At 42.4% G+C, this 19,030-nt stretch overlaps 1 protein-coding gene and 1 pseudogene across 1 annotated transcript in view; both read right to left on the bottom strand.

Annotated features, from left to right (window-relative positions):
- USP34 (ubiquitin specific peptidase 34) overlaps positions 1-19,030 on the bottom strand; it is a 265,701-nt gene that overhangs the window by 44,679 nt on the left and 201,992 nt on the right. Inside the window, exons 59-65 of the mRNA XM_049784720.1 lie at positions 12,503-12,588; positions 9,934-10,102; positions 9,761-9,835; positions 7,105-7,256; positions 3,686-3,734; positions 3,498-3,602; positions 3,376-3,420 (exon numbers count right to left, since the gene is read on the bottom strand). Of these exons, the coding sequence (XP_049640677.1) occupies positions 3,376-3,420; positions 3,498-3,602; positions 3,686-3,734; positions 7,105-7,256; positions 9,761-9,835; positions 9,934-10,102; positions 12,503-12,588 (681 nt within the window). The remainder of the gene's footprint in view (positions 1-3,375; positions 3,421-3,497; positions 3,603-3,685; positions 3,735-7,104; positions 7,257-9,760; positions 9,836-9,933; positions 10,103-12,502; positions 12,589-19,030) is intronic.
- LOC126024559 (prohibitin 1-like) lies at positions 401-1,291 on the bottom strand (annotated as a pseudogene).

Raw genomic sequence — 19,030 nt, 5'->3', positions numbered from 1 at the left:
CCCACCATCAAATTCCCAGTTTCCCTCTCTCCCTCCCCTTCCTTGCCTTCCTGACATTTTTCCTTTCTCTCCCTTTCTTACCCTATCCATCTTGCTCTCCCTCTCTCTTCCATTTTACCTCCTTTCAGCACCCAGTTCTTGTCAGGAGTGGTGTTTTCCAACTATCATTGTCATAGTGATTCCATATTTGATCTAATTGCAGCCCCCCTGTTCTTCGTGGCAGTCTTTTTTATTTTTTTAATGTCTAAAATGATTTTTACTTTTATTTCCTTCATTTGAAGCCAATCATGAAATTATCACAGTGATTCCTGGGGCAGGTATTGGGGGAGCAGCAGGAGGAAGGTGGCGCTGATAATCAGGCTGTAGTCTAGCCAGCCCACGGTGGTGTGGAGCCTGGTTCTCACTGGGACAGATGCAGGAGGACCAACTGTCTGTCTGGCAGGTAGGTGATCCGGGAGCGTGAGAGCTGGTAGGTGATGTCCTCTGCTGCCTCCAGCTTGCATAGCTCAATCAGACCATCCCCTGTGGTGGCCAGCAAATTGGCGATCAGCTCCACTGCCTTGGAGTCACCTTCTGCAGAGATGATGGCCGCCTTCTATTGCTTGGCCTTCACCACAAATCCAGCCCTTCTGCTTCCTGCTGAGCCACCTATATGGCTTCTACCGCTTCTGTGAACTCTTTCTTGAAGGTCAGGTATGTCAGGGACACATCATCCATGATGAGCCTGAAGGTGGCTGCTCATTCTGTCGAGTTGTTGTTCCCTTTGGGTCATCAGTTCTCCTGCAACAAAGTGAGCCACCAGGGACTTGAGGATATCTGTGGTGAAGGATGGCAGCAAGCGCTAGTCATAGTCTTCGCTGATGCTGGTGTAGATGCATGGGAGCTAGCTGGCCACCAGCCGGAAGAGGATATACAGCGTGATGTTGACAATCTGTAAGTCTTTGCTGCCGGTGATGACAGGCACTTTACAAGGGCAAGAGCGGTAATTGAAGAGAATTGGTTTCTGTACCCAAGGGGTGAGAAAGTGAGTCCTTTCCCCCACAACAATATGCTGCATGCAGCAAAACCAGTCAAAGATGACGGCTCTGTGCCCAGCATCCACACTGTACAGGCAGAGTTCACCATGCCTCCTGAAAAGCCAGGCCAAACTTGCCAATGGACTCAAAATACTTTGGCAGCCATGTCTCCTGCTGAATCTATTCATACCTATTTCTACTCTGACCTCCACATGAATTCCTCCCATGGCAATCTTCTGACCATGAACCATTTCACTCAGCATATTACTCTCCATATCTATACATCTCATATTACTTAATCCAGGGGTCTCAAACTCAAGACCCACGGGCCGCAAATGGCCCATCGTACAACATTTTGTGGCCCTGCCCTAGAGGAATCTTTTTTTATTTTGTTTTGTTTTAGTTGTTTGGGTCACACTCCTCAATGTTCAAGGTTTACTACTGACTTTGCACTCAAGGATCACCCTGACTTTGCCCCCTGCGGCCCCCAGGTAAATTGAGTTTGAGACCCCTGACTTAACCTATGCAATATGAATCAAATTCAAAATATATCTAAATAGCATACTAATATATTTGATGCATAGTCAAATGTCCCTTTTCAAAACACTGGAAACATTAACTTTACATTTAAGTGGAAAATATAATTTGCAATAGTAAGACACATAAAGCTAATACAGCTTATTCAAACTATATACATAAGACAGAAAATCTTGCTCTGAGGGAAACATTAGTTAAAAATTTCCTTAAGTGGGGGCCAGAGAGATAGCATAGTGGTGTTTGCCTTGCAAGCAGCAGATCCAGGACCTAAGGTGGTTGGTTCGAGTCCCCGCACCCCATATGGTCCCCGAATGCCGCCGGGTGTGGCCCAAAAACCAAAAACAAACAAAAATACTTCCCTTTGGGGCAGGAGAGATAGCATGGAGGTAAGACCTTTGGCTTTCATGCAGAAGGTCATTGGTTCGAATCCCAGCATCCCATATGGTCCCCCGAGCCCTGCCAGGAGCGATTTAGAGGGACAGGAACAGCATAGTGTGTAGTCTTTTGCCTTGCATGTAGTCAACCTGGGTTTGATACCCATAATCTCATATGGTCTCCTGAGCCTGCCAGGAATGATTTCTGAGCACAGAGCCAGGAGTACATAAGAAAAAGGATGAAAGAAAAAAAAAAAATTCTGTAAGAACACTTAGAAACAATTAATCAAAAATATAGCCATAGGCCTTCTTCCTAGAGAAAAATGGCCCAGCTCCTCTACTAAGCTAAAAAAAAAAAAAAAAAAAAAGATGGCCACCAACTCTTTCCAGTATGGTCTAAAAACTCTGGGACCTTCTCAGAAGGGGTGTGAGCAGATTCCCCTTCCTGCATAGTTGCCCAAAGCCATACCAGACTTCTGTCAGAAATGGCTCTCTGGGCCGGAGAGATAGCATGGAGGTAAGGCGTTTGCCTTCCATGCAGGAGGTCATCAGTTCGAATCCCGGCATCCCATATGGTCCCCCGTGCCTGCCAGGAGCAATTTCTGAGCGTGAAGCCAGGAATAACCCCTGAGCACTGCCGGGTGTGACCCAAAAACCACAAAAAAAAAACAAAAACAGAAATGGCTCTCCAAGATATAGCCATTTTTGGGGGGCCTACACCTGGTGACACTCAGGGGTTACTCCTGCTATGTGCTCAGAAATCCCTCCTGGCTCAGGAGGCCATATAGGACTCTGGGGATTGAACCCAGGTCCATCCTGGATCAGCCGCTTGCAAGGCAAACACCCTACCGCTGTGCAATCACTCGTGCATCAATTTAACCTTTTTAAATCGTCAAGCTACTTCATTTGTTGATCTATAGATCCTGGACCACACAGCTGCATGACACCTCAAAATTTTGTAGTAGTGTCAAGTAGAAGCACAGCTTATCTGGTTGGAAAGTTACATAGAAGATTACCAAGTTCAGTGAACCTCAATAGCACCACAGAAGGCTTAACTAACACAAACCATATTTCACTAAATCCTTAGACCATGACTTTAGTAACACCATGAAGAGATATTACTATTATTTAAACTAACTGATCTAAGTTTTGATAAATCTATTTCCCTCAGTGTTATAAGAAAAACATGAAGTATATTTGTGCCTAACCCCTTGCAGTCTAGGGTGGTGTTTGGGAAATGGGATACTGGAATAGGGAAGGGTATACTAGTGATGGTGTTGGTGTTTCAACACTTAATGCCTGAAACAGCTGTATTATAAATCCCTTTGTAAATCATGGTCTTATAATAAAAGATTTGGAAGTGCAAAAACCAACCAACCCCAAACAAAAACAAACCAACTGCCACAGGCAGACAAGTTTTTAAGAAGTAATTATCAAATAATACATACCTCAGGAGTTAACTTTGCAATTGAGGTGAAAAGCATAGATACAATCTAAAATGGAAATAAGAGAATTTCAGAATTTTTTTAAAATATACAAAAAACTTTGAACAGTGTTTTTCAGTACTTACATGTTCTGCAAGTCGATTATTATATCGACAGAGGCTGAAAATCAGATTACATGTTTGTCTTATATTGATGCCATCACGGATATGTTGAAACAAGAAGGGAAACCCCTGTTAAAGGCAAAGTTTTTAAATTTAAGAACTGTTATATTATATTTATATAATAAAATTATCTAATGCAGAGAAAATATTACCTTCCCTCCTGTTAATGCTGCCATGTCAGTCTGTGATAATGTCAAATGCCTAAAAGAAAACAGTGTAAATGAGTTTCTTCCCCCTCTATATTACCTTAAACCTATTCAAGACACACATTGATATTGATGATTTAATTACACCAGTCACTATATTATGTTTTAGCTGTTTGGTACCTAGACTTGCTTACCAGATACCTTGAAGATAATTTTTCAAGATCCCAGGATTAGTACATAGAATCACAAACCTACTTATATTGAATTTGCTCAATATTTGGTTTTAATATTAGGACGGGTATGTTTTTGAGGCCATTTTTGACAGACACCTCACAGTGATGACTGGAGGCCTGGGATCTATCCCTTCTGATACTTAAAGGCCCAGTGATGTGGGCCTAACTGTTTGATGTTCAGGCCAGCACTGGGATCATATCAAAATTTTTGCATGTCCAACTAGAAATTAAAATTTCTGGACCTAGAAACTTTTTTTGATATGCGTCTTCAAAAACGACCATTTAAAGAAAAGTAGTTCACGTCTTAGTTTTAAAAGTATAGCTTATACTTTATATACTATATACTTTATACTTTAACTAATAGAAAATTAAAAATACATACAAAAATAAAATATCCTATTACTCAGCTTTATATTTACCAATTTATGGTCAGTCTTATTTAATTCGTACCTCAGATACATTCAATATATTCATCTAAAGCAATTTTTTAATTATCTCAACAAATTTCAAAAACATAAACACATAATTTACAACTAAAATAATACTCTGATACAATATTCAGTGCATATATATCCTCAAAGTTCTAAAAAATATATGTGTTCAGAATTACAATTCACATCAAGTTCTTTGCTGCAACTGGTTGAAAATCTTTAGGCTACTGGTTTGCCCTCCATTTTGATTTTAACGTGTCAATTATCTGAAGAATACAAGTGGATTCTCCTTTAGAAAATTCCTTATTTCCATTTAGGTTGCTTGTTTCCTTGTGGTGACATTTTAGTATATTCTTCCATCCCCATATTTCCTGTAATCTGACAGTTAAATCTACAGACTTGATCAGATAGAGGTTTGATTTTTTAATCAAGATTACTTTATAGGTAGCGATGTAAATTTTTATCAGGAGGCATATTATGAAAAGCTGTTTTTCTGTAACTGTCTTCAGTCAGTGACGATGGTTTCCTAGATCCACACTATTTCACGTGGAGAGCAAAATATTCTATTTTCATTCCATCATTTTCTGTTTGTTTATTAGTTAAAAAACACGAAGAAAAGCTTGCTCTCATTTGCCATTCAGTTGCATGAGACATAATTATTGCAGGTAATAAAACTGCTTAATATAATTCCTTTATTTACAAATTGCCAAAATCATAATTTCATTTCCTAACATATCCCCCCCCAAAGGTTGCCAATAAGATTTTTGTCTTTAGGTATCATTATGAACTCATGTATTTAAATGTCTATGATACAGTTCATTTTACATATTATTGATGTTGTAGTAGTAGTCCAATCTATGATGAGTAGAAACTGCATTGGTTGGTTTTTGAGTCCTTTGAACAAAGCTCAGTAGTCATTGAGAGCCTCTAACTTGCTTTCCAAAATGACAGAACATTCCAGGTTCTCATCATTTCTTGCCCAAAACCTGAACTTGGGACATTTTCCCAAGAAATCCTAATTATTTTCAGTGGAAAATACCTAGAGACTATAATCTAAATGCCAGAGGCATGCAACTATTATAGACATGATTGCTAAGCATGATCTAAAATGGAGATATGTAATACACTGTTTAACAAAATTCACCATAAATTCTGATACTTTTACATTCACACTTAAATTTCAAAGTGGTTATATATAAAAAAAAACTTTAGTTACTAATGACAATAACAATCACTTATCTGCTTTATTTTTCAGATAGTTTCAAAACAATTCCAGTTATACCACTGACTATAATTAAACTAAGACAATTTAGGATAGTTTTACAATTCTTTCTGTCCTTCATTTTTATCTCCCTAGGAATTTAAACCACTGTGTTCTACTGTCTTGAATTAATTACTTCCCACTTGCTATGCCATCAGTTCAATATATGGTTAGGTTCATTCATTTCATTCTGCCCATTACTATTAGGGATAGCATTTTATTAATTTGATTATATGAAACATTCACAAAATTCCAAACTTTACTCCACAAAGACATGTATATATTCAAGGTAGCATGGTTTTCATTTCTGTCCCCTCCAACCTTTTGTTCTTTCCCCAACCATAGGAAAATTTTAGTCTATTTAAAAAAAAAAAAAACCTTTCTACTTTCAGTAATTTTTTTCCTTAAAATGCTCTAAATACCAAATTAGTGAATAATTTGTTGCTTGCAAAGGAAATACAAATTTAAATTTCTGTGATATCCTGTCACATCTATTAAGGAATCAATGTTAGCTGGTTTTATGTTTCAGTTTAAAGATAACTTATTTAATATATACTGATTTGTTAGCATTAAACTCACAGCAAACAGCACTATAACTCATACCTGAACGAAGTTTATTTAACACATATAATTTCTCTGTAAGGCACATTATGGCCTTCTTGGTTTTAGGAACATTAAATACTAGGCACCATACTTGAGGGTAATTTTAAACAGCCAAATCAACAAAAAGCAAATGTGGAATATGTGGCATATACTGTGAAAAGGACATTTGTTAACAACATTGAGAACTGAAATCAGAAGGAATAAAATCACCATGTTTGCCTTCAACTAGGAAAGTGTTAAGACAAATTCAATTTTTGCCACTCTGCTAATGTACATTCTGCAGTCCACAAATGACTGTAAAAATCCTGAAAATACTGATTTAGAGAATACAAATTAATTTTAGCAATTAGGAGAGATCTATGAATAATAAATATACATATACACACATACTTTCAAATATCCTCACATAAAAAGCATAGTATAAACATTTTCTTCACTTTTCTTTTTTTCATTTAATGATATTTATGCTTAAGATCTCTCATACAGCTAAATTTCATTATTTCTTTTCAGGTATTGAATGAATACCCAACTAGTTCTCTTTTGGTGGACATTTCAGTCTTTTGAGTTATGAGTACTACTTCAGTAAAAGCATTGTAAATACATATTTCTGTATTTTTAGGATAATTTGAAATCGGATGGCTAGGTTAAAGGATGAATGCACATAGAATATTCTACATGTTTTACTGTGTATTTTCTTCAATATATATTTCTAACATGACTCAAAGGCAAAGAACGTTTGGTACAAAGGGTTATAATATTTATGCCAAAAGAAATTATGAGTAGTGTTATTATTTAGAAAAGAATCATGTAACAACTACTGAATAAAGAAAAAAACAATCACATAAAAGGTAGAAAATCAAACATGCTTAAAGCATTTTGAATGTTGAAACATTTCACCTTTCTGAGCGAGACTGTTCAACCAAAAGAGCAACTAAAGCTATCATCTTTTCAAGGGCAGCTGGCCTGTATTTTTCCTCTGCCAAAGAGAGGATATCTTCTTCTTCTTCCTCTTCTTCCCCTTCTTCCTCTGACAATACTTCAACTTGTGGCTAGAACATAATATATATTTAATACATTAGATGTAACACTACAAAGAGCAAGTAACTGATAGTTTCACATACCTATCCTTGGTAGACACTGTAAAAGCAAGTTATCATGACAAACAACAACTCAAAAGGTATAGGAGAGAGCACCACATAGTCCCCAGAGCATTTCCAGGAGCAGCCCTAGAAGCCCCTAGCACTGACAGGGTGGTGCCAAGTAATGATCCACAACACAGGGCCCAAACAGCATCACAGCCTCAGGCCTTGTACTAACAGCCAATGCAGATGACTAAGAACTGTTTGTGGGGACTTGGAATATTCTGAGTACACTTGGGTGATACAAAACCAAAAAAAGATTACTAATAAGATCTAATATTAATGTTAATACTTAATAGGTAGAATTATACAATGATTCTTAATACTGTAACTATTTGCCTTATCTAAAGAGGTTAATTATATATATTAGTTTTGGGGCCACAAAGTGCTCAGAACTTATTCCTGGCTGAGCTTGTAGTATGAGACTGAACCAAGGTCTGCAAGACAAGCACCTTACCTGCTGCACTACCTCCCTGGCACTAATGATAATTAAAAAAAAAAAAAACAAAACTGAGGGTAGGACATACTTCTGGCATTGATCAGGGACTACTCCTAGCTTGGTGCTTGGAAAGTTACTCCTAGTGGATCTTGCTTTGCCTGGCTGCCTCCTCTATGTAAAGCATGCTCTTTAGGCCTTTGAATATTCTCTCTCTGGCCCAATTCTATTTTTTTTTTTTTTTTTTTGGTTTTTGGGCCACACCCGTTTGACGCTCAGGGGTTACTCCTGGCTATGCGCTCAGAAATCACCCTTGGCTTGAGGGGACCATATGGGACACTGGGGGATTGAACCGCGGTCCATCCGCTTGCAAGGCAGACACCTAACCTGTAGCGCCACCTTCCCGGCCCCATCTGGCCCAATTCTTATAGGAAAACTCCTTGGAAAAGAAATCCAGATCAAGATTTGTAAAAATAGTAATTAAAATAGCATTTCGTCTTTTTTGTTTGACCCACACCTGGTGGCTTCAGGGGTTACTCCTGGTCTGTGCTCAGGAATTACTCCTGGAGGTGCTCAGAGCACCATATGGGATGCCAGAGATTGAACCTAGGTTGGCCGTGTGCAAGGCAAACACCCTATCGATTGTACTATTGCTTCTGCTCCAGTATTTCCTATTTAATAAAAGTATTAGTTACACAATGTAAGGAGTCCTCATTTGTAGTTCAGTTCTTAAATAATACAGGCATTTTTCCTTTTGTTATTCGGTTTTTAGTTTTTGAGTCACACCTGGAAATGCTCAAGGGTTACTTCTGAAATCACTCCTGGTGGGCATGGGGGCTATACGGGATGCTGGGGATTGAATCCAGGTGTGCAAAGCAAGCATCCATACCCCACTGTGCTATCGCTCCAGATCAGGTATTTCTTTTTTGTTGTTTTTGGGACCACAATCAACTGAGCTCGAGTTACTTCTGGCTATGTGCTCAGAAATAGCTCCTGGTAGGCTCGGGGAGCCATATGGGATGCCAGGAATCAAACCCAGGTTTGACCTGGGTCAGGTTTGTGCAAGGCAAATGTCCAACTGCTGTGCTAGCTCTCCAGCCCGACAAACAGGCATTTCTAAGAGACAGTTGGTTTTGAAATGTAAGAGACGAATTTTTTTTTTAACATGAAGTAAAGTCTAAAATGATAGCCATAGGACCAGAGCAATAGTACAAAAGATATTAAATCTGTATTACAGATGACCTGGGTTCAATTCCCAGCGCCAAATATGGTCCCCCAGCAGGGCTCAGGGCTTATTCCTAGCTCTGAACCCAGGAATCACTCTCGGTGAGCATGAATGAACTACTTACATTTAAGTCTGACAATTTAAAAGCAAATTAATTAAAATCATGTTCACAGAGACAATAAAAAGGCCAAAGGCTCATGTTTTGCATGCAATCAACCCCAGTTAGATCACTGGAATCATAGTTTCCCAATGAATGGTTGCATCAATGAGTGTAGCCCTGGAAGCCTCTAAGCAATGTTATGGCAGCCTAGGTAATCCTTCACACCTCAGGTACTGAGTAGCAGCACATACTTGGCCCCCTGACAAAGAAAGACTTGCCAGGTGGCTGAAAATTGTCAGAGGGGATCCCTCCTAGACTTCCATAGGATGTCTTAAGAAAGTCAACCCTCAACAAAATGTTGACCATGCACTCCCCCAAAATGATCACCAAAACTATATTATTAAGAACCCAAAGTATGTTGTGTCTATTTGTTTTAATTTCTTTTATTTCATTTTGTTTTAATTTTTTTTGCTCTGGGCTTTCACTTGATTCTTCTCTTGCTGGATCCATGAAAAATATAAACCAGACTCAGACCCTTAACATATTTTAAAATAGAGCTAGAAAGGGTATAATAAACCACCCAAATTTCTAATGCTTTTCTATAATGAAAACTTGATCTTTAAATCCTTAATATAAAACAGAATTGCACTTACATTTTCAGGTCCTTTTGTTCCCATGTAAAAATGTACCATTGTAGATATGGCTTGCAATGAAAGCAAAAACTGGCTCTGGAAATAAAGTATTGATTTAAATTGTATAACAAAAAATCAGTTTAAAACACTGAAAATAGATGAGTAATCTGCAAAAAGTTAAGATACAGCCTTACCTCTTCTTCACCCATTTTGGCAAATTCATAAAGAAAGGCAAAATATTCCGTAAGATGTTTACTGTGAGGTTTTACACCATGTTCCATAATTAATAAAAGAGTTCTCACAAATCGAGTGACACATGAACGGCCACCAATATCTTCTACTGAAGCATCCATATCATCTGATCTGAAAATACAATTTAATACATGGTTTATTGGCGAAGAGGATCACATCTGGTGGTGCTCAGGGCTTACTTCTTACTCGGATGTCTGGCAATGTAGGGGAACTATATGAGGATAAAACCCAGGTCGGCAGTGTGTAAGGCACACCTTACTCACAAACTATATTCTCTCTCCAACCCCCAATTTATGTAATATTATAAAGATTTTGAACTTTATTATTATTTTTTTGGTTTGGGGGTCACACCCTGCAGTGCTCAGGGTCCTCTGACTCTGCACTCTGAATCCACTCCTGGCAGGCTTGGGGGACCATATGGGATGCTGGGATTAGAACTGGGGTCTGTCCAAATGCAAGGCAAATGACCTTACCGCTATACTATCGCTCTGGCCCCAGATTATGAATTTTAGGGGTAGATATTCTGGGAGAGTATATGCTCTTATTTGGGGAATGGGATCCTAAGGAGCCATGTCCAAAAGGATCTGGGGACCCATCAGTGATTCTTTGCCATTGGGCTGTAGATTTAGCACAATGGTCTGAGAAAACCTTATTCTTTGGGTACAGGGCAGCCAGGATCAGCTAGGCAATGCTTGGGGGGTTATATAGTGCTGGAAATTACACTGGGTTCATATATACCCTAACCACTGTACTGTTTCCCAGAAAGATGAAATGTCTTTAAAAACATAAATGTGGGTTTGGAGTGATAGGAGAATGGGGAGGGTGTTTATCTTGTAAGTAGTCAACCCAGGTTCAATCACCAGCATCCCAGTTCCCCAAAGTAGCCAGAAGTGCGGTAGTAATGCAGCAGTAGTAGTAGAAGTGCACTCAGTAGCCTGAGTACAGAGCCAGGCGTAATTCCTTAGCATAGCTAGTTGTGACCTTCAAACCAAGGCAAAAACCAAATCTCATTAATTTATTATTTTTGTCAATATCTATAACAATAATATAAGAAACCATTTTAATTCTTGTGCCTGGCTAAATTAATCCAAAATTCAAAGATTACAAAAATATTTGTACAGGGATTTTGAAGATGCAGTAAATTACAAGTAAAGTAAGTTTTTAGGCCCACCCAGCAGATGCCACTCAGTGTTGGAACACATAACTTGATGAGACATAAGTTTGATCCTCTGTTACTATCCACACTTGAGAGCAATGACTATAGTTATGATCACTTGTATCACAGAACCACAACCTCTGATTCTTTTAACAAATAAATGACTCTTAGACATTACAAGGGTAACAACAAAGGGTATAGGAAAATTTAAAAAAGAATGTGCTCCTATCTATCTCTTCTTGTTTTATTATAGATTGTATGTCTACTTACTTATTTAGGGTTGGGTGAGGTCACAACCAGCAGTATTTGGAGAACCATATGTGATGTCAGAGATTAAACTGCATGCAAGGGAAGAAATTTACTCTGTACTGTCTCTTTGAGCCTTTCTGATTATTACTAAAAATAAAACTTATCCTAGGGATATATAGCCTAGGAACACAAAAATACAATTCAAAAATCCGTTCCTCACTCCTATATTCACTGCAGAACTATTTACAATAGCCAGACTCTGGAAACAACCAAGATGCCCTTCAACAACAGATGAATGGCTAAAGAAACTGTGGTACATATACACAATGGAATATTATACAGCCATCAGGAGAGATGAAGTCATGAAATTTTCCTATATGTGGATGTACATGGAATCTATTATGCTGAGTGAAATAAGTCAGAGGGAGAGAGATAGACACAGAATAGTCTCCCTCATCTATGGGTTTTAAGAAAAATTAAGACATTATTGTAAAAAGGCCCAGAGACAATAAAATTAAGGGCTGGAAGGGCCAGAAGGACAGGATCACAATTTGAAGTTCACCACAAAGTGTGGTGAATGTTGTTAGGGAAATAACTACACTAACAACTAGCATGACAATATTATAGAATGAGAGAAGTAGAATGCCTGTCTCGAATACAGGCAGGGGTGGGAGAGGAGGGCGGGGAATAGGTGGTGGGAATGCTGCACTGGTAGAGTGGAGTATTCTGTTTATGACTGAAACCCAATAACAAATATGCTTGTAATCATGGTGCTTAAATAAAGTTTATATATTTAAAAAAACTAAATATGTCAATTCAGATAGTCAAGGATATTTTGCAGGCAGATCATCAAAAAAATTTAGGATAAGGGCCCGGAGAGAGAGCACAGCGGTGTTTGCCTTGCAAGCAGCTGATCCAGGACCAAAGGTGGTTGGTTCGAATCCCTGTGTCCCATATGGTCCCTCATGCCTGCCAGGAGCTATTTCTGAGCAGCCAGCCAGGAGTCACCCCTGAGCACCACCGTGTGTGGCCCAAAAACCAAAAACCAAAAAAAAAAAAAAAAAAAAAAAAATTGTAGGATAAAATGATTGAAAGTTACTTCTTACCCATCTTCCATTCCTGGTTGTAGATAAAGATGAGCATGTACAGGTCTGAGTCTCTGAATTACATGGATACACAAACGTTGAAACATCTATGAAAGATTCAACAACAGAGAGCAAAGTGCATCAGGTCCAAAACTATGGAAAGATGGTTTAAAAATTCTGTCATCTATTAGCATTTTGTTATCCTTTAACAATCACTCTGAAATTTTCCTGTAGTCTCAACAGACACAGTTTGAGAAAAAAAATTCACTTCTTTAAGAGAAAAAACAAACAACACTATTGGTGGAACAGCAAATTGATAAAGACATTTGTTTTGTTTTTTCTTTTGAGGAGTCACACCTAGTGGTACTTAGGGGTTACTCCTGGCTCTGCATTTGTGAATCACTCCTGCCAGTGTTTAGAAAGCACATGGGATGCTGGGGATTGAACCCAAAGGCAAGTAACCTAATTGCTTTACTATCGTTCCAGCCCCTGATGAAGACATTTTTATCAAAACTTTGGTACTTTGGCTTGTTCTTCACTGAAGAATCTTCAGGCACTTTGAACACATATCTTGCTTGCTTGTCTCTGTTTCTTTGCCTACTTCCACTCTGAAGAAGCCTGTGTCTTCTCTTGAACACATACTTCTCTCTTCCTCTCCCTTCAAGTCTTTCTAAATAAATTCCAATGAAAACTATCTTACTTCATGGGGCCAGAGAGATAGCATTGCGATAGAGCGTCTGCCTTGCACGTGGCTGACCGAGAACAGACCTCCATTCAATCCCCAGTATCCCATATGGTCTCCTAAGCCAGGAATGATATCTGTGCACATAGCCAGGAGTAATCCCTGAATGTCACCTGGTATCGCCCCCCCCCCAAAAAAACCCAAAAAACAGGGCCAGAGAGATAGCATGGAGGTAAGGCATTTGCATTTGGTGGTTCGAATTATGGCATCCCATATGGTCCTCCGAGCGTGCCAGGAGCTATTTCAGAGCATAGACTCAGGAGTAACCCCTGAGCACTGCCGGGTGCGACTCCCACCCCAAAATTTTTTTTCAGCCACATCCTGTGACATTCAGGGGTTTCTCCTGGCTATGCAATCAGAAATCGCTCCTAGCTTGGGGGATCATATGGGACGCCAGGGGATCAAACCATGGTCCTTCCTAGACTAGTGTGTGCAAAGCAGATGCCTTACCACTTGCCCCACCGCTCCAGCCCGTACTTTAAAAAGTTTTGATAATTGGGGGGTCTGGCGGGAAAAATAAAAAGTTTTGATATTGGGCTGGAAAGATAGCACAGCAATAGCATAGTGTTAGGATGAATGGTGGTTCAATTCCCAGAATACCATAAGGTCTCCAGAGCCTGCCAGGTTCGATTTCTGAGCACACAGCCAGGAGTAACCCTTGACTGCTGCCGAATGTGACCAAAAAAAAAAAAAAACCCCAAACAACCCAACCCACAAAAATGTTTTGATATGAGGTTGAAATGATAGCACCATAGGTAGGGTGTTTGCCTGTGTACAACAGACCTTGGTTCAATCCTCGGCATTCTATAAAGCCCCAGATGGCCAGGAGTGATTTCTGAGTGCAGAGCCTGGAGTAACTCCTTAGTGCCATGAGGTGTGGTCGAAAAAACAGTTTCGATAGATTATCTAAGAGTCATATCTCAACAATAACAAAGTGTCATTCATAGTTCACATAAAATTTAATTTTATTAATTTTCTTTTTACTTTTCTTTCAATTCTTGGGCCACACCCATTGACGCTCAGGAGTTACTCCTGGCTATATGTTCAGAAATCATTCCTGGCTTGGGGGACCATATTGGACACTGGGGGATTGAACTCCGGTCCGTCTTAGGCTAGTGCATGCAAGGCAGACACCCTAGGGTCTCGATGTCGAATTTGTGGCACGCAAATGCCTTGCAGCTGAAACGCAGGAAGGGGTCCGGAATTAAGATATGTGGTAAGCAGGAGGCGAGTATGCCGGTGTCTACTTTGCGGCTCACCTGGCAACAGAGCCGGAGTGGCCATTGGGAGGACCAGGCATTGTGTGGCAGTTTGGGCACTCGGGCTCAAAAAGGTTAGCCATCACTGCCCTAGAGCTTGCGCCACTGCTCTGGCCCCCCCTAAATAATTTTCTTTTAAATAAATTTTCCTTGCATAATTGTTTTGACCAGAAAAACAAACTGATTCCTTTGACAGTTCAGTAACCTATAGCTAACTATAGCTAGAATACCTAAGATTAGAAAATAAATCTGGACCCCCCCCCCCCCCCCCCCGAGCCTGCTAGGAGTGATTTCTGAGCATAGAGCCAGGACTAACCCCTTACTTAGATATTTCAAAAAGTTTAAGCAAGGGGAGTCTAGCAGGAGGAGGTTTGGCAGGCCCCCGCCATGCCGGAGGCCTGCTTGGCCAGGCCTAGGGGGGGTGCGGGACTTGGGTAACCCCAGCACCCCTCTGCCGCCTTGCTCCAGATCTCCAGGGCTTCCCCGGGCCACACGCCTGGGCAAGCCGGTGAGTTGGGTCCCTTGGTGGAGCTTGAAGGTACCCTAGGCCTTCCCCCACTATCCATGTGGCTCCTTAGGGAGGGTCTGGGTGGGGCTCTGAGCTTCTGATCTCCCAGCTTCTTGTAGGATCTCTCCTTCCTGGGAGCCGGGAGTCTAGCAGGAGGAGGTTTGGCAGGCCCCCGCCATGCCGGAGGCCTGCTTGGCCAGGCCTGGGGGGGGGTGCGGGACTTGGGTAACCCCAGCACCCCTCTGCCGCCTTGCTCCAGATCTCCAGGGCTTCCCCGGGCCACACGCCTGGGCAAGCCGGTGAGTTGGGTACCTTGGTGGAGCTTGAAGGTACCCTAGGCCTTCCCCCACTATCCATGCGGCTCCTTAGGGAGGGTCTGGGTGGGGCTCTAAGCTTCTGGTCTCCCAGCTTCTTGAAGGATCTCTCCTTCCTGGGAGCTGGGAGTCTAGCAGGAGGAGGTTTGGCAGGCCCCCGCCATGCCGGAGGCCTGCTTGGCCAGGCCTAGGGGGGGGTGCGGGACTTGGGTAACCCCAGCACCCCTCTGCCGCCTTGCTCCAGATCTCCAGGGCTTCCCCGGGCCACACGCCTGGGCAAGCCGGTGAGTTGGGTCCCTTGGTGGAGCTTGAAGGTACCCTAGGCCTTCCCCCACTATCCATGCGGCTCCTTAGGGAGGGTCTGGGTGGGGCTCTGAGCTTCTGGTCTCCCAGCTTCTTGAAGGATCTCTCCTTCCTGGGAGCCGGGAGTCTAGCAGGAGGAGGTTTGGCTGGCACTGGTAATCTCTGTCTTGTCTACATTTTCAAAATCGCGCGGGGGCTATCGCCCCCCCCCCCGCGCACAAGAAACATTAATAGTACTCTCACAAGAAACATTAATAGTACTCTCACAAGAAACTTTAATAGTACTCTCAAAAGAAACTTTAATAGTACTCTCAAAAGAAACTTTAATAGTACTCACTATCATTGAATTATGTTTTTATGTATGCAGAATGTCCATCTTGTACTCTGCCCTTTTGCATACCCCTTCATAAGTTCATATTTCTCTTTAACTTCTTTAACTCCTATCATCATTACTCCTTTTTTACCCTTTCTAACTTAAGTACTGTTGAGTCCTAAGTCACAGACCAAAGTGGTGCCCTAGAGTTAACACCCACCCAACTATTTTAAAAGGCATAAAAAGGACACATATCTTTTCAACATTTTATGGGTGTTTTCTTTGACGGCTATAACTTTTGCTAAATACTTTCTTATACAGTGATGATCCCCCCCCATGTTTTTTATCTTCTCTTTGTGAACTGCTCAATATGGAATTTGGTTTGAAAGAATCCCTCAGTTTAATACTTATGTTTGAACCAAGTCATGGGTCTTGTTGGAAATGTTCTTATGCCCCCATATATCTGATAGCACCACGTGGCTTTATATCTTGTTTGCGTAGGCACACTAACATGGGAAAATACTATACATACCAATAAGTTCTTATCTAATAAAAATGGGAACACACAAATCTTGTAGTGCAATGAGACCTTACACCCTGAACATTGACATAAAGACCTGGCACAGGCCTCAGAAGAATGGGCATTCTCCATTCACCCCTTGATCTACAGAAGACATTTACAAAACATCCAAGGTTGTATATAACATCACCTGGTGGCATTCCTGTACCAGGAAAGACCCTACAGCTGCTCTGACATCTACTCAAAAGAAACACCCCTTAACACTGAGAAGACAACAAGAACAAAGACCTGCTTACTGGACAGGGCTTGCTGTATTGCCCCTTAATTGTGAGGTTTGTCTATAACATCACCTGGAAGCAATCCTCTACCACGGAAGACCCTACCATTGCTCAGACATCGTCCTGCTCAAAAGAGACTTCCCTTAACACTGAGAAGACTTAACAACAACAACCTGCTTACAGGAAAGGGCTTCCTGCATTGCCCTTTCATGATGAGGTGAAACGAGAAGGCACTCCACATCATGACTTCAATGTAGGACATGCAGATTCCAGAATCATTAATATAGAAACATGAGACCAACAACAGAGACTGTGTGATAAGTGTGTTGGCGCTACGGACAATGTCTTGGAGCGAACGATAACTTTCCTGAGGCCTAGAGCTGGTCTTATGCCAGGAAACTTCAGGGGTAGGATCTCTTTGTATTTAGGCCAAGGTTATTCCTTTCCATGCCTCTCATATTTTGGTGGGCCTATGCAAACAACAATTGCCACTCTAACACCCTTTTTACTGTGCTCCTTTGACTCTAAGCCTTAAAACGCACCCACTTAAAATTTGAGGTTAACTTAAGCTAATATGCATGTACATGGAAATGTAAAAAACACTATGCCTCTAATGTTTAAGGAGTTACGTAAGTTTGATGGCTTTAGATTGCCTTGTGTGCTGTTAAGAAGTATTATAATGTGCTACAATCTGGGGACTTGAGGGACAAAGTAATTGCACATGGATTCTGTTTTATTTATCTTAACTTTCTTTGGTGAAAGTTCAAAGTTAAGATATCAGCAAGGGGACTTCTTCTGATAATTATGTTATGGGTGATTGTCCTTCCACTGTAACTTTACCTTATCCTCTTTCTTTGCATCTTTTGTTCTCATAATTCAAAAAAAAAAAAAAAAAAATTATAAAAAAAAAAAAAATGAGGTCTAGCAGGAGGAGGTTTGGTAGGCCCACGCCATGCCGGAGGCCTGCTTGGCCAGGCCTAGGGGGGGTGCGGGATTTGGGTAACCCCAGCACCCCTCGGCCACCTTGCTCCAGATCTCCAGGGCTTCCCCGGGCCACACACCTGGGCAACCTGGATCTCTCCTTCCTGGGAGCCGGGAGTCTAGCAGGAGGAGGTTTGGTAGGCCCACGCCATGCCGGAGGCCTGCTTGGCCAGGCCTAGGGGGGGTGCGGGATTTGGGTAACCCCAGCACCCCTGGGCCACCTTGCTCCAGATCTCCAGGGCTTCCCCGGGCCACACGCCTGGGCAAGCCGGTGAGTTGGGTCCCTTGGTGGAGCTTGAAGGTACCCTAGGCCTTCCCCCACTATCCATGTGGCTCCTTAGGGAGGGTCTGGGTGGGGCTCTGAACTTCTGTTCTCCCAGCTTCTTGAAGGATCTCTCCTTCCTGGGAGCCGGGAGTCTAGCAGGAGGAGGTTTGGTAGGCCCACGCCATGCCGGAGGCCTGCTTGGCCAGGCCTAGGGGGGGTGCGGGATTTGGGTAACCCCAGCACCCCTCGGCCACCTTACTCCAGATCTCCAGGGCTTCCCCGGGCCACACGCCTGGGCAAGCCGGTGAGTTGGGTCCCTTGGTGGAGCTTGAAGGTACCCTAGGCCTTCCCCCACTATCCATGCTGCTCCTTAGGGAGGGTCTGGGTGGGGCTCTGAACTTCTGTTCTCCCAGCTTCTTGAAGGATCTCTCCTTCCTGGGAGCCGGGAGTCTAGCAGGAGGAGGTTTGGTAGGCCCACGCCATGCCGGAGGCCTGCTTGGCCAGGCCTGGGGGGGTGCGGGATTTGGGTAACCCCAGCACCCCTCGGCCACCTTGCTCCAGATCTCCAGGGCTTCCCCGGGCCACACGCCTGGGCAAGCCGGTGAGTTGGGTCCCTTGGTGGAGCTTGAAGGTACCCTAGGCCTTCCCCCACTATCCATGCGGCTCCTTAGGGAGGGTCTGGGTGAGGCTCTGAACTTCTGTTCTCCCAGCTTCTTGAAGGATCTCTCCTTCCTGGGAGCCGGGAGTCTAGCAGGAGGAGGTTTGGTAGGCCCACGCCATGCCGGAGGCCTGCTTGGCCAGGCCTGGGGGGGTGCGGGATTTGGGTAACCCCAGCACCCCTCGGCCACCTTGCTCCAGATCTCCAGGGCTTCCCCGGGCCACACGCCTGGGCAAGCCGGTGAGTTGGGTCCCTTGGTGGAGCTTGAAGGTACCCTAGGCCTTCCCCCACTATCCATGCGGCTCCTTAGGGAGGGTCTGGGTGGGGCTCTGAACTTCTGCTTTCCTAGCTTCTTGAAGGATCTCTCCTTCCTGGGAGCCGGGAGTCTAGCAGGAGGAGGTTTGGTAG

This window comes from Suncus etruscus, chromosome 12 (genome assembly GCF_024139225.1).
Source record: "Suncus etruscus isolate mSunEtr1 chromosome 12, mSunEtr1.pri.cur, whole genome shotgun sequence".
Taxonomy (NCBI): Eukaryota; Metazoa; Chordata; class Mammalia; order Eulipotyphla; family Soricidae; genus Suncus; species Suncus etruscus.
This window is presented reverse-complemented; position numbering and strand designations above follow the sequence as displayed.